The following is a 14,345-nucleotide window of genomic DNA, read 5'->3' on the forward strand; positions in this document are numbered from 1 at the left end:
GCCGGGACTTTCATCATGGGAGCTGGGGATTTCCCGCCCCATTACGCACGTCCCTATCACTTCCCGCCTCTCCTTGCCCCAGGGACGAGTCGGGGAGGGGTTAAAGGGAATGTGTGAACTAAGAAGTCAACCCGGCGCCCCGCCTACTGGCGGTGCGGCCTAGCGGGTCTCCTGGCTTTCCAGCTGGGGCGGAGACTAGGAAATGGAGAAACAGCCCGGTCTGAAGTATACGAGGCGGGTGGGTAGAGAGAAATCTCCCTGTGAAGTATGGGGTCGTATTCGAACCCCGTGGGGGATGTGAGGACAGGGCTGGGAAGACGCACCGGCTTAGGGACCAGAATTAGCAATGAACCCTAGGGGCTGGCGGATGGTTCAGTTGGTTAGAGCGGGAGCTCTTAACAAAAAAGTTGCCGGTTATATTCCTGCATGGGATGGTGGGCTGCGGCCCCTGCAACTTAAAGATTGAAAACAGCGATTGAAAACTGCCACTGGCCTTGGAGCTGAGCTGCGCCCTCCACAACTAGGTCGAAGGACAACAACTTGGAGCAGATGGGCCCTGGAGAAACACACTGTTCCCCAATATTCCCCAATAAAATTTATTTTAAAAAAAAGTAAAAAAAAAAAGTGAACCCTAGAAAGACAGGGCTTTCTGTGGCCTGTAGTGGGGCATTGGGCAAGGCTACTCAGAGGGTGACTTAGAACAGCAGGCGAGGCTTCACCGAGGAGGCTGCTCGGCCAAACACTGTTGGAAGTGCCTAAAATGGGGTTACTTGAACGGCGGCGCCCAGCAGGTCGGGGGCGGAGCTTCCTCTCGCCTCCTCACCCCCATCCTCGCTTTGTGTTCCCCAAAAAAGGATACACTGACAAGTCAGAGCCGGATGGATTAGGTGGTTGAGGAGTTTATTTAAGGGAGGAGATTTAATATTTGTTCTTCCTCGGGGAGGGAGTCTTCAAACAATACCGAAGGGCACAGGAAGAGTAGGGGGAAGAGTAAGGGTCTGGAGGGAAGGGGGAGGGGCCACAGCCAGACAAAATGGCAACACACGGTCACAGGCACTACTGACATCACAGACACAGCAGAAGGTGTAGAATAGGGGGTCCAGATCAAGCCTCCAACCACCCCGGGACGGGTGGGGGTGTAGAGGGAGGGAGGGAGCAGTCACGAGAAAAGGGGGAGAGGAGTGGGCTGGCCCCACAGACCCATTGGCTCTGTCCTCTGATTACCTAGCTGTCACGTAGCGGGGGAGGGCAAGGGTACTTCCCTCTGGCTCCCACCCCTTGCCCTCCAAGCCATACCTCTCCACTCTTCCCAGGATCCCTCAGTCCCCAGCCTTGGCCAGGGATGCTCTTCTCCACCCCTAACAAAACCCATCCCATAGGCCCTAGCCACTGCTAAACCTTCCCACTTTAAAACATAGTTTCTTCACTGCCCCATTTCACTGTCCCTTCCGAAACCATCAAGCACGCCCCGCCCCTCTCTAAGCCCCACTCCATCTAGAACCCTGACCACGCCCTCACCCAAGCTCGGCCCATTCCTGAATCCCCCTTCTTTCCTGCCCCCTTAGAACCCAACTCAGTCATCTGAATGTTCCAAGCCCCATCCCTTCCGTGGGCTCAGGTCCCAGTCTAAGACCCACCCACTCTGGAGACTCACCCACTGCCTGGTTCAAGCCCCACCTGTTCTAGAACTCTCAGCGTTCTCCCAAACCCTGTCCCCAAGCCCCCAAGTCCCCAAGTCATACCCCTTCCATAGAACCAAGTCCTACTCCAAGCCTTGCCACTCTGTGGCCCACCCGCTGCCTCACTCAAAGCTCTGCCCCTTCTAGAACCACGCCCTCGGCCTCCTTCCAAGCTCCACTCCAGAATGCTCTAGGGCACTCCTCTCCTTCATTGCCAGTATGTCTGGAACCCAACCCACCTGCTTACTAGTCCCCTTCACCCCAGAGTTCCTCTCCAAGACCACTTTGGGTCCCAAGCCCCCAATCTCTGCCTTTCTCAGGGTTGAATTTTCCGTAATAGACCCTGTTCAAGCATTGCTGGAGGAATCAAGGTCAATGTTGGGAGAAGGGGAAGAAGAGAAGTCAGTCTGAAGTCACGCCCACCCACCCCACACAGCCTAGGTGTGTCTCCTCCCTGTCCCCCTTTCAGAGTCCTCCCCAACCTCAGGGCACAGGGCCAAGGAACAGAGAGGGGCCATGGGATGCAGGGGAAGGGCTAGGGGTAAGAGAGGAGCCCCATTAAGATTGGGGTCTTAATGCATTAGGGGAGTAGAGTGGGGGCAGGGCTCAGACAGACAAATAGATATCTATATATATTTATATATATGTGAGATATATATATAGGTATATATATATATATATATATATATATATATATATATATATATATATATATCAAAGACAGTTAAGGGTCTCCTGGCTTGAGGGACGGAGACCTGGGGTGTAGGGTTGGGAAGGGGGGCAGGCCTTCTCCTGAGCTCTTGCCCACCCATGGGGTCCTCCCGGGCTGCACTGACCTGTGAAGACAAAAGACACAGAAAGGAGAGGGGGTCCAGACACAGGTGGACCCCTTAGGGAGGGGCTGGGATGCTATGTATTTGCCCTGGCTTTACCCTCTGCCTGGCATGCCTTTTCTTCCTTTTTCTTTCACTCAGAGTCCTGGAGTCAGTTTCATCCCAGCTGCCCCTACTGGGATTGATATACCTCGCCCCACTAGATTAGGTACCAAAGAAATTATGGTCCCCACTCCCCCAACCCAAAGAGATCCATTAACAGGAACAGTTCTAGTCATTGGTTATTAACTATATTGAACCAAACAAAGATTCTCATCATTGTGGAGCTTACATTGTAGCAGGGGAGACAGATTTCAAACAATGACCATAATATATAAAGTGATCTAGCATAACATAAGGTGATAATAAGTGAAATGGAAAAACAAAAAGTAGACCAGGATGAGGAGATTAGGAGTGCCAGTAGGGGAAGGAAGTTTGCTGTAGTAAGTAAGGTAGTAAGTAAGGTAGCCAGAGAAGACCTCATTGAAGATGTGACACTGGAATAAAGAGTTAAGGAGGTGAGGGAATGAAGCATGCAGATAACTGGGGGAAAGAACATTCCAGGCAGGGGGTACAGACAATGCAAAGGCTCTGGGGTGGGACAATGTTTAGTGTGTTTGAGGAACAGCAAGGAAGTCAGTTGGGCTTGAATGGAATGAGCAAGGGAGAGTGGTGGGAGTTAATGTCAGGGAGGCAGGTAATGGGGTCACATAGGGCATTGTGGACTAGGTTGTGAGGACTTCAGCTTTGACTCTAGATGAGGTATAAGTCATGGGAAGATTCTGAGCAGAGGAGAGTAAAATGAGAGTAAAAAGTCTCATGCTATGTTGTTTCTATTATTTCCTCAGTAAGTGTTTCTTAGCAGTGCTCTAATTGATATGTGTACAGCATGAATAAGGCATGGTCACATCCTCTAGTCTACTGGGACAGACAGTCAATAAATATATAAACTAATAATTACAGACTTTGGTAAAGAAAAGCACAGGGTACTATGTGAGAGGTAACAAAAGGGGACTTGTGAGGAGTTGGTCAAGTGTGTGAGGCTGTGAAACTGCAGAGGGAAAACAAGTATCAAGGCCCTGAAGTTGGATTGTGCCTGGCACATGGAGGTGGCCAGTGTGACTGGAACAGAGTGTGTGTGTGTGTGGGGGGAGAGTGGTAGAAGGTGAGAGGTCAGAGATGTGAGGAAAGGAGCTAGATTGTGTAGGGCCCTGTGAAGGCTTTGGCTTTTAATCTGAGTGAGGTGGGAGTCCAGGCAGAGCTCTGAGCCCAGGAGGATGGTGGCCTGACTTAGGATTTAATGGTATCCCTCCTAATGCTGTGAATAGAACAGAACAGGAATGGGGATGGAAATCTCCAGGGGAGATGACAGTGAGAAGTGGGAGGATTATGGATATATTTTGAAGGTAGAGCCAACAGGATTTTTTGATGAATTAGATGTGGGATGGGTAATAAACTCCTAACTGCCCTTTCCATCCTTTCCAAGTGCCAGAAGCTACCTCCACCCACGTGTTGCCACCTCCTTGTCTTTCCCCTCTCACACAATCCCCCTGCCTCTTCTCCCCAACTTCCCCCATCACATGTGAGAGAATTCTCACTTCTCTTTTCAGGTCCAGAAAGAAGGCCAGCAAGTCTTTCCAATGCCCCTGCCCCGCCCATTTTCCTTCTTTGAAATTCCACACCACCCCCCTCACCTTGAGAGTTGGAGAGAAGTGGCAGATCTATCACCTCCTCCCAGATTGGTGAGCTTGTCTGACCTTCATGACCCAAACCTGTTTATCCTCACCATCTATTGGCCTTATAACATACTGGCTTATTAATCACTCCTCTTCCCTCCACCGCTCCGCTGATTCTCTACTATGCTAAGTCCCCCTATTGTTCCCTCCTTTCATTGGTTGCTCTGTTCGTTTCTCTCTTCCATCCCTTCCCTCAGAGCTGCACTTCTACCTCTCCCATTGGCTCTTCATTCTGCCCATCTTCAAGCACCACTACTCCTGCTCTCCATTCATTGGATAAATTTTCGCTCTTAGCATTGTAGCTCCGCCTCTCTGTTGGCTCCTGCAAACTCCAGCATCTCACGTACCATTTACTCCGGATTCTTATTGGTTCACTGACCCGCCCATCTCCTTTCTGGTACCCTCCTTGGCCACACCGCCCGCCCGTCACTCACCAGACTACATCTGATTGGAGAAGGAGGTGGGCGCACCCTGAGGGCCATAGCCTTGCTGCCCGTAGTCGCCCTGAGGGCCGTAGCCAGTGCCACCGCTGCCGGCCGGCTGCCCGTAGTCGGGCTGGTAGCCGCCTTGGGGCCCGTAGGAGTCCTGGGGCCCGTACCCGCCGGGGCCCTGCCCGTAGCCTGCCTCGCCGTAGGCGTCCCCGGGCGCCGGTTGTTTCTCGGGGGCTCCGGGAGGCGCGCGCATGAATGGAGCGGCCCAGCCTGTCTCCTTGAACACGAACCACAGGTTGCCGACCCAGAGCACCAGGTTCAGGAAGCCAAACACCTGCGGGGAGAAAAAGCCCGGCTGTCGTCCCACGCCCATTACCCGGGGAACGTTGAGGCCGCGCGCGTCGGGCATGGATCTGCGGGCCCCGGAAGGGAGGTGGTTTCTGAAACCCGGACCCTCCGAGTCCCGGCGCGTGAACATCAAAGTGCAGAAAAATCACCTTGGGTGGGGAGGGGCAGGGAGCGTTAGAATTCAGATTCCCAGGGATGTTGAGATCTAGTAATATTACATATATATGTTTACATATTTGCTCACCTACATGTTACATATACACGTTTATACATGTATAAAATACAGTAAACAAGTTTAAAAGTTTAATAAAATGTTAAGCATAACTGATTAAATATGTAAATGTGCCACTAATAGATGCATAAGTACACATGTATACTCAAATTTGTGTAACTACACATGTATGAAGTATATAAATATATACTTCTATATTAAAACATTCATGTTTTATAAACACAAAAATATGTTTTATATGATCTATTTTAAATAGATACAATATAATTCAATTTTGGGACAGGAACTAATATCCACAGTTGAGGAAACTGAGGCCCAGAGAGGCTAATTTGCCTAAGGTCTCAGCCAGCAAGTGATTCAGCCAGAAAGACAGTTGGACTCTTGACATCTGTAACATTTGTATATGACTTACCATATGCCAATCCCTTTTCTAAGCACTTTGTATGTTATTAGCTCACTAAATACTCAACTTTGGAACAGGACCTATTCTAAGTTTTCAATTTACATGCTCAAACTGAGGCCTGAGAGGCTGAATAACTAGTTTCAGGTCATAGAGCTTCCAAGTGGCAGAGCTGGGATTTGAGCTCAGAGAGACTCCAGCCAGTAGGGGGAGTCCAGGTGGGAAATATTTCAAGTTAGTCATTTTGCATATAAGGAAACTAAAGTCCAGAGAGGGTACTGACTTGCCAGAGATTTTACATGACCAGGCTGGGCCTGGGACCCAGGTCTCCCAAACTTAATTGGACAGAAGATCTTATGTTCTCCTCTTGGGGACAGTCTGTGGTGTCAAGATGGTTGCAGTTGTTATCTAATCCTTCAAGGCTCTGTTGTTGGCATGCCTTCTCCGGGAAGCCCTCTTGGATTTCCTCTGAGTTCTCCTCTCATTCTCCCTCCACCATTCCTCATGCCGGACTGCAAGGGACCCAGCTCCCCTCCCCAGCCAGCGCAGCCAACTTCCCAGGGCTTACCACCGAGGTATTGAGTCCAGAGGTCACAGGGTCTCTTATCTCCTTGCATGTATTCTCCTTCGTGTGGCAGCTAGGTATCCCCTTGATAATGGTCTCTGGGTCTGTGGCCATCTTCACATCTGTCAGCCCCTTGGCCCATGCCGACGAGCTAACCAGCCACATGAAGGCAAACACTGCTGTGGCCAGGAAGTCCTAGGATGGACAGTGGAGAGAGGAAGACGGCACTGTGAGTGGGCGCCTTCATGCTGGGCTGTGGGACCTCCTCAGATCACAAGCTTTCTTGGTAGGGGGCGGTTCCCCTAGAAGAGGACTGTCTGTCTCCTGCCTTTTCCCCAACATTCACTTGAAGGTGGCCCTCCTAGCTGGGGCTTGTGTGTGTGTACGTGACACAGAAGATGTGGGAGTATAATAGTGATATGTGGGTGTGAGGGTGGGGGGATTCTGTGGGATGGCTGCCAAATCTGTGGAAAGGAATGTGTTTTTCCACTTTGATCTGAATGTGGGAATATGTGTCATCTCGTGTCTGGGAAAGTGTATGAGTACAGCTGTGTAGGAATCAGTGTGTCTGTGGCATAGCATGACAGCATAGCATGACTGTCACAGTGAACCTCTGTGTGCCTTCCTTTGATCTATACTGTGTGCTTGTGTGAGAGGTGGCAGGTTTCCAGGTGTAGGCCTGTCTGGGATTCTGTGTGGGCTAAAAGTGTGTCCCTGTCACTCTATGATTTGGTGTTCCTACTGTGTTTCCCCGAAAACAAGACCTAACCAGAAAATAAGCCCTAGCATGATTTTTTAGGATGACATCCCCTGAACATAAGCCCTAATGCATCTTTTGGAGCAAAAATGAATGTAAGACCTGGTCTTATTTTTGGGGAAACACGGTAATGCTCATAGCAACGGCAGCAGCAGCAGTAACATGTGTGGCTATTATGGTGGCTGCTTGCACGCGGGCCGATCTGGGATTTGGTGTGGCCCATGAACATGGCTGTTTCCCCAAGGCTCCGTGTTCCCTGGCCCCTGCATGCAAGTGGCTGTGGGGGCTCACCAGCATGGGCCCTTTGTTGTTCTCTCGGTACTTGTTCTGCAGAAAGATGTAGGTGGCCAGAGCCCCCATGGAGTAGAGGAAGGCAAACACGGCCACGGTGACAAAGAATTCTGCCGATGAGGAGTAGTCCCCCAGTAGGAAGACTTTGGAAGTTCCCCCTCTGCAGTCGGGTGCATCAAAGTACACTTGGTGCAGCCTGCAGAGAGAGGTGGGCAGGTGTAGCCCAGACCCTAAGAACCCCCTCCCCCCCTGCCCAGCCATGAGTCCCCCAAATTGACAAGGTCCCAGGAAGGGGCGGAAATAACCATCCACAGAGCACCTACTGTGTACCAGTCACATTTCATTGATTGCTCATAGCACCCCCAGGAAATAAGTCCTATTCACCTGTCACTCCAACCCAGTCACCTTGGGCCTCTTGGTTATTCATGGAACATACTAAACACTCTTCCACCCCAGGGCCTTTGCACTAGAATGTCCTTGTAGATATCTTTATGTCTTACTCTCTTCATCTCCTCCAAGCTTTGTTCAACTATCCCCTTCTCAGTGAGGCCTTCCCTGATCTTACTATTTAAAATTAAGTTCAACCATTCCCTTCCAGCACTCCTTAGTCCCCTTCCTTGCTCCATTTTTCACTATAGCAGTGATACCCCATCTGACATACCATTTTTTTCTTGATTTTTGCTGATTTTTCTCGATTTTTTCGATAGCATCTGTAACCACTGTGACACCACAGGGAGAAGGCAGGGCTTTTCCCTTTGTTTTGTTTACTGTGGTGTTTCTAGGGCCTGAAACAGTGCTGCTGCATTGTAGATGCTCAATAAATGTTTAGTAAATGAAACGTAGGCTCAGTGAAGTACATTACCCTGTTTAAAGTTACTCAGCTGGCAAAGGAATGGCAGAGTTGGGATCTGAACCCTATGTTTTCCCCCTACATATTGACGCTTCTACTCATCCTACTTCAGGTCCCCAAGAGAAGGAAATGTATGCGTAGCAGAGGAGAGCCCAGAGACTACAAAATAGGAAGAGACGGGCAGACAGTGGGATAGAAGGCACCCTGGAACGGGATGTGTATATACGGGCAGGAGGGGCACACTGGGAAGGCATGGGGCTGAGGCCTTTCCCGTGCTGTGATGGAGGAGGGGTCATAGCGAGAAAATAAATATGTGTGTGGAGGACTGGGGTGGGGTCCCTGAGCTCTCACCTCAGATTGGGGGCAGGATCCTGAGACTGAGCAAATGGTGCCAGTGCCCTTGTACAGCAAAGGTCCTAAAGCTTATGAGTATTGATCCCCTACTAACCACTTTACATAATTTCTTCACTTAATGACCCTCTCACCCACAATTGTCTAAAGCAGGTATTATTATACCCATTTTATAGACGAACAGAGGCTCAGCAAGGTTATTTGCTTAAGGTTGTGTAGCTGCTAAATGTTGGAGCTAAGAGTTAAATCTGGGTTTGAGTTTCTAGTGTGCTGGGTTAGGAGAGTGGGTATCCGAGGGGGTAATGAAAGGCCCTTGCGGGGTATTGGGGCCGTGGGTGGGTTGGTTAGGGGGACCAAGGGCACGGACTTTTCCCGGGAGACTTGTGGGTAAAGGTCAGATCCTCAGGACCCAAGGTCTTAGGCATTGGAGGTGTTGGAGGGGGATCCACAGATTTTTGTGGTCTTCTGGATTCCCAAAGGGCCTGCTCTCAGAAGCATCCCATGCTGCCAACTCCCTCAAACTTGGTTCCCTGGCTTCTGTGAGCCTATGGATCCTTGGTTGCTCCCCTGCTTCTTAGGCCTCCTGGCACCTCCTTTTCTTTCAACGATTGCTCAGGGCCTGTGCTGGGCTTTCTTCTCTTCACTCTGCCCTCTCACCCTCGGTGCTCTCCTGAGCCTCCATTTACTCTTAGTTCTCAAAATCCCCCAATTTCCAACTCAATTAGTGACCTCTTTCCTGAATCCCTTAAACTTATTTATTTTCTTTATGTTAACAAACACTTATGGAGTACTTACTGTGTGCCCAGCACTGTGCTAAACACTTTACAAGTATTAATTCATTTCATATTCATCATAACCCTGCAAGGTGAGTATTATTGTCCAATTTTACAGGTGAGGAAATTGAGATCTGGAGCAGTTACGTGATTTGTAGAAGTAGTGGAGGAGCCCCAGAAGCCTCTATTGAAATTGTGTCTGTGGGTCTCTGTCTCCCCAGCCTCCAGGAGGTAAGCATCTCCTTGAGGGCAGTGACCTTGCCTGCTTCTGCTCACTCTCATGTACCTAACACCCAGCACAAAGTATGAGTTCAATACATATCAGAATTGTGTAATTGGTTTTAATCATTCCCTCTAGCTAAATAGCACTCTCTCATTATTCTCTGTCATAAAACCCTGCGTGAGGATCCTCTCCATGAATTTCTCCCCATCTGCAATTATCCTCTTTATTAATTAATTTTTTATAATGTTGGCTCCATGAGGGTAGGGAGCTTGGTCTATTTTGTTCACTGTTATGTCCCCAGCACTTTGAGTAGTACCTGTCATACAACAGATTCTCAAAAAAATGTGTATGGAATGAATGGGAATTAAATAATAACATTGGCTAACATTAGTTGAGTACCTTCTGCATTAAGGCTATATCTACTTATATCCTTTTACTTTTGAACCTTGTTTATTGCCCATCTCCTGCCCCTCCCTTCACTAGACAATAGCCAGAGGGCAACAGCCTATGTCTGTCTTGCTTATCACATGTCCTAGACGTCCAGAGCAGTGTCAGGCGCAACGTAGGTGCTCAGTGCATGCCCAGTGACCTGAGTAGGTGTGGTCCCCTGAGGTGGGGGCTAGGCAGGAGCCACCCAGGAAGAACTGTTGGCATATCCCACCCCACACCACCCTCTCTCAGGGTCCCAGAGGTGGGGCAGGGTGGGGGCACACCTGAAGGGGTACTCGAATTCGACCTTGATGCTGAGGTTACTGTGGGTCTTGTTGGCACAAAGCACACTCAGCTGGAGCTCCCCACTGTAACTGCCGCATGTGGCAAAGGCGAAGATGGCGAAGACCTTGGCAGCAGGGATGGAAATGGCCATGGTGAGCCTGTGTGCATGTGGGATGGGGGTGCCCTCCTCTGGACAGATCAGGGCCCAGCACAGGCAGCAGCAGATGGACCGGTCCCCACCCCCACACCCTAATCAGGGCTCATCGGGCCCAAGGACAAGCTGATTACAGGGGTGTGGCTGTCTCTTCCTGTCTTTCTCCTACTGTCTCTCTCTGTCTCTACCTCTCAGTGCTCTGGCCCCCTCCTTTTCTCTCTTCTGTCTCAGTCTCTCTATTTCTATGTCTCTCTGCATTTTTGTCTGTCTCTGTTGTTCTCTATTGTCTTTATTTCTCTCGGCATCTCTGTCTTTGTTTCTTTATGTCTCTTTCTCAGATGTCTCTCTGTCTCTCTGCGTCTCTAGTATCTCTAGTGTCTCTTTCTGTCTCTTTTTCTCTATCTCTTTCTGTGTGAATGTATGTCTTTCTCTATGTCTTTCTGTTTTTCAGTCTGTCTGTCTCTATCTCCCTGCTCTGTCTCTCACTTAGTCTCTGTATGGTGCTCTGTCTCCCTCGCGCCTTTCTCTATCAGTCTCTCTTTTTCTCTTTTCTCTGAGTGTCTCTTTTTCTCTCTGTCTCTTTCTCTCCCCAACCCCATTTTTCTGCCTCTCGTCCTGTGTCTATTTCCCTCTGCATCTCTTTCTCTGTGCATCTCTCTCTGTCTCCCTTTTCTTTGTCTCTTCCTGTTTGTTTTTGCTCTCTCTCCTATCTCTGTATCTCTTTTTTCTTGGTATTTCCATCTCTGTCCCCATCGTTCCCTGTCTCTCATTCTGTCTTTTTCACTGTCTCTGGTTTTCTCTTGGCTTTGCGTCTCTCCCGCAGCAACCAGCTTCAGGCTCCACCTCTCCTGCCTCTCTCACCTCAGGAGAGGAGGTAGGACGTCACAATCTTCCACTTCACAACGGGGGTACCCTTGGCCTTATGTGACTGTCACTTCACGGCCCATCCATTCTCTGGCCCCAAACCCTTGGGACTTCACCCTACAGTTCCCTTCCACCCCAACCCACCCATTCATTCTTTGCTCCCCACCCCTACTCCACCCCTGCTCTTCCGGACCCCACTACCTCCCTCCTCTGTCCCCATGGCCCAGACCACACTCACCCATTGCAGCACCTTCACGAAGCCAAGGGGCTCCTTGACCACCCGGAACTGACCCCCGGCCACCAGCTGAAGAGAAAATCGGTGGGGAGGGGGTGGGGTTGTTGGGGATGGAGAGGGAGGTGAGGGGTAAGGCCACCAGGCGCTGCTCCCTGGGGATAGGGCATGTGACCTCCGGGAGGGAGTGACGACGTTTGTTTGGAAAGGGGATGAGAAAGAGAAAGTGACACTTCGGGGAAGGTGTGGGCACTGGGTCTCTGATAGAAGACCCCTGGAGTTCAGAACTGGTGGAGAGGTCGGGGGAGATGGTGCGATAGATGGCAGAGGGAGTCGGGGTGAGGAAGATGGGGGTGGAGTCAGGATGGGTTAGGGAAGGTGAGATCTGAAATGGTAAAGGTGAGTCAGATGGTGAAGGGGATCAGGTGCAGAGAGTGAGAAATGAGTCGGGGTTCATTGGGGTGGGGGAAGGGGTCTTCAGTGGTGAAGGTGAGTCATAACAGGGAGAGAGTCAGATTGGCTAGGGTGGGGGAGGGGTCTGCAGCGGTAAACGTGAGTCAGATGATGGTGATGGGGGGGTCTGAGGTGATGAGGATGGGGAGGGGTTGGTATTGATTAGAGAGGGGGTGAGGTGGTGAAGAGTGAGATGGCAGAGAGGGTCTGGGCTGATGAAGGTGGGGGAGGGCTGGGACAGGCTTCACTGGATATGTGCTGGGGGAGGAAAGACTTGGGGGTTTGGAGATACAAAACCAGATCGACCCTCTTGGTCTGCCTTGGGGGAAGGGGTGGTCGTCCACTGGGGTACCGTCTGTGTTTGGGAGGAGCGGGTGTCAGCCCTCCCCCCCCCCCCCCCCCCATGCCTTCTGTCGCTCTGTTTCCTAGCTCATCCTCAGCACCCTCCTTCTTCCTTCCACTCTGCCCTCCTCCCCCTTTGCCCATTCCCTAGTCCCAAGACCCCCTCTTCTTCCCTTCGTCGCTTGTAAGGGAACCGGGCTTGTGGCAGCCCCCGCTGCGGCAGTGAGGACGGCCCTCGCTGCGGCAAAGGGTGCACTCCTTCTTTTCTCCACTTTCCCCTTCCCTCTCTGCCGCAGACCCCAGCCCCAGCGCGGGGGACCCGGGGTCCGCTGCCAGGACCCCGACTACCACCTCTCAAAGTCGGCGGATCCGCTGCGACCCGGGCGGGGAGGCTGGGCAGCGGCGGGCTCTGTCCGCGGTGCTGGAACGCGTACCTGATTCACCACGTCCATGTCGGCCAGCAGCAGCATCAGCAATGCGGGGGGCGGGAGGAGCCTGCTAGCAAGGGCGGGCGCGGCGGGGGGGTAGCGCGCGATCCTCAGAACAGCCCAGACGGCCTCAGCTCCGCCCCTCGCGCCCCCCGCCTCTCTGGCCGCGCACGCCTGCGCACAGCGGCAGTTTCTAAGTCGCTGGCGGCCATTCCAGCCCCGAGGCTGGAGGCATGAGAATCCTGTAGGAAGATAGTCCTCTCTGAAAACACAGCTAGAGGTCTGAGGATAGGAGGATCGTTCAGCCCTACAGTATGACATTTTGCCAGGCCCTTTACTGAGTTTGTAGAATGTGTTCACTCATTTAATCCTTACAACAGCCCTATGTAGTAGGACTATTAATTAGCTTCATTTTTATGGATGAGAAAAAAATGAGTCCCCAGAGAGGTTAAGTGATTTGCACAAAGTCGCCCAGCTAGTAACTGGCAGTGCCCAAAGTCCCTGTAATTTAAACATAGTTAAAGGTCTTGAGGGTTTCTTTTCATCTTCATTTAAGCACATCTTAGAACCCCTCCCTTCCTCTTCCAATCATCTCCCTTATTTCTCTCTTCCTCTTAGTCAAATTCTTGCCTATTCCAACTCTGCACTTTACATCTTGTTTATTCCTTAGCCCTCTCTTAATTGAATTACCCCTTCTTCATGCTACTAAAACTGGACCCAGCAAGATCAACAGTGATTGCCATGTTGTAAAATCCAATGAATAAACACAATTGGAATTTAAGATGCTCAACCTCACTCATACTAAAAGAAATGCCTATGAAAACTACTAAGATACTGTTTTTCATCTTTGAGGGTGGTGAATATAAAAAAATGTGATAATGCTCAATATTGGCAGGTTGGCCAGAAACAGACATTGTTATAAGTTGCTAGTGGAAGTGAAATTGGTATAACTTCTGTAGGGGGCAATTTAGCCAAATCTAGCAAACAACAAACCCATATAATGTTTGGCTCAGCATTTACACTTCTAGGAATTTATCTTACAGATAGATTCATACATGTGCTGAAAGATGTATAAGACGATACACTGCAGCTTTGTTTATAATAAGAAAGAGCGGATACTCCCTGGGTGCTCATTACTGGCGTCCTGTTTAAATAAAGTCTGATACAGCTACAAAATGGAGTACTATGCAACTGTCATAATAATAATATGGAGACATGGAATAATCACCAAGATGTTTAGTTAAGACATGCAAGATGCCAAATTGTGTAGGAATTGTGTACAAAGAGAAGGGAAAGCTTATGTTATAAATTATAGAGAGAAGAGCTAACATTTTAAATTGTGGCTGTTCTGTGTCAAGCACTGTTTTGAGAGCTTCACATAAATCACTCATTTAAATCCTCACAGCAACCCTATGAGGCAGTTACTATTACTATCCCCATTTTACAGGTGAATAAACTAAGGTGCAGAGAGGCAAAAGAATTCTTATAAGGTCTCACAGCTGGTAAATAGTGGAACTAAGATTTGAACCCAGGAAGTCTGGCTCCAGGACCTGTTAGCCACGGTGCTAACTTATCAGTATAGCATCCTATGTATGTATAAAACATCTGATAACACTGGGGGAAGGGAGACTTTTCATTGTATACCCTTGT

General features: G+C 50.0%; 1 protein-coding gene across 1 annotated transcript; it reads right to left on the reverse strand.

The window, feature by feature from the left end:
• Window positions 1–883: 883 nt before the first annotated feature.
• SYP (synaptophysin) lies at window positions 884–12,792 on the reverse strand. Its single transcript, XM_019714288.2, has 7 exons — window positions 12,702–12,792; window positions 11,479–11,544; window positions 10,222–10,346; window positions 7,312–7,507; window positions 6,267–6,458; window positions 4,722–5,052; window positions 884–2,515 (listed from the first exon to the last, which is right to left on the reverse strand). Exons 1-6 carry the CDS (start codon window positions 12,735–12,737, stop codon window positions 4,726–4,728), a joined length of 942 nt encoding a protein of 313 aa, XP_019569847.2. The 5' UTR covers window positions 12,738–12,792; the 3' UTR covers window positions 884–2,515; window positions 4,722–4,725.
• Window positions 12,793–14,345: the final 1,553 nt, after the last annotated feature.

This window comes from Rhinolophus sinicus, chromosome X (genome assembly GCF_036562045.2).
Source record: "Rhinolophus sinicus isolate RSC01 chromosome X, ASM3656204v1, whole genome shotgun sequence".
Taxonomy (NCBI): domain Eukaryota; kingdom Metazoa; phylum Chordata; class Mammalia; order Chiroptera; family Rhinolophidae; genus Rhinolophus; species Rhinolophus sinicus.

Excerpts from the sequence above, each read along its gene's own strand:
- SYP (XM_019714288.2), bottom strand. The coding sequence starts at position 12,737 with ATGCTGCTGCTGGCCGACATGGACGTGGTGAATCAG. Across the intron at positions 11,545-12,701 it reads ACATGGACGTGGTGAATCAG|CTGGTGGCCGGGGGTCAGTT; the intron begins GTACGCGTTCCA and ends TTTTCTCTTCAG. Across the intron at positions 5,053-6,266 it reads CTGGACTCAATACCTCGGTG|GTGTTTGGCTTCCTGAACCT; the intron begins GTAAGCCCTGGG and ends TTCTCCCCGCAG.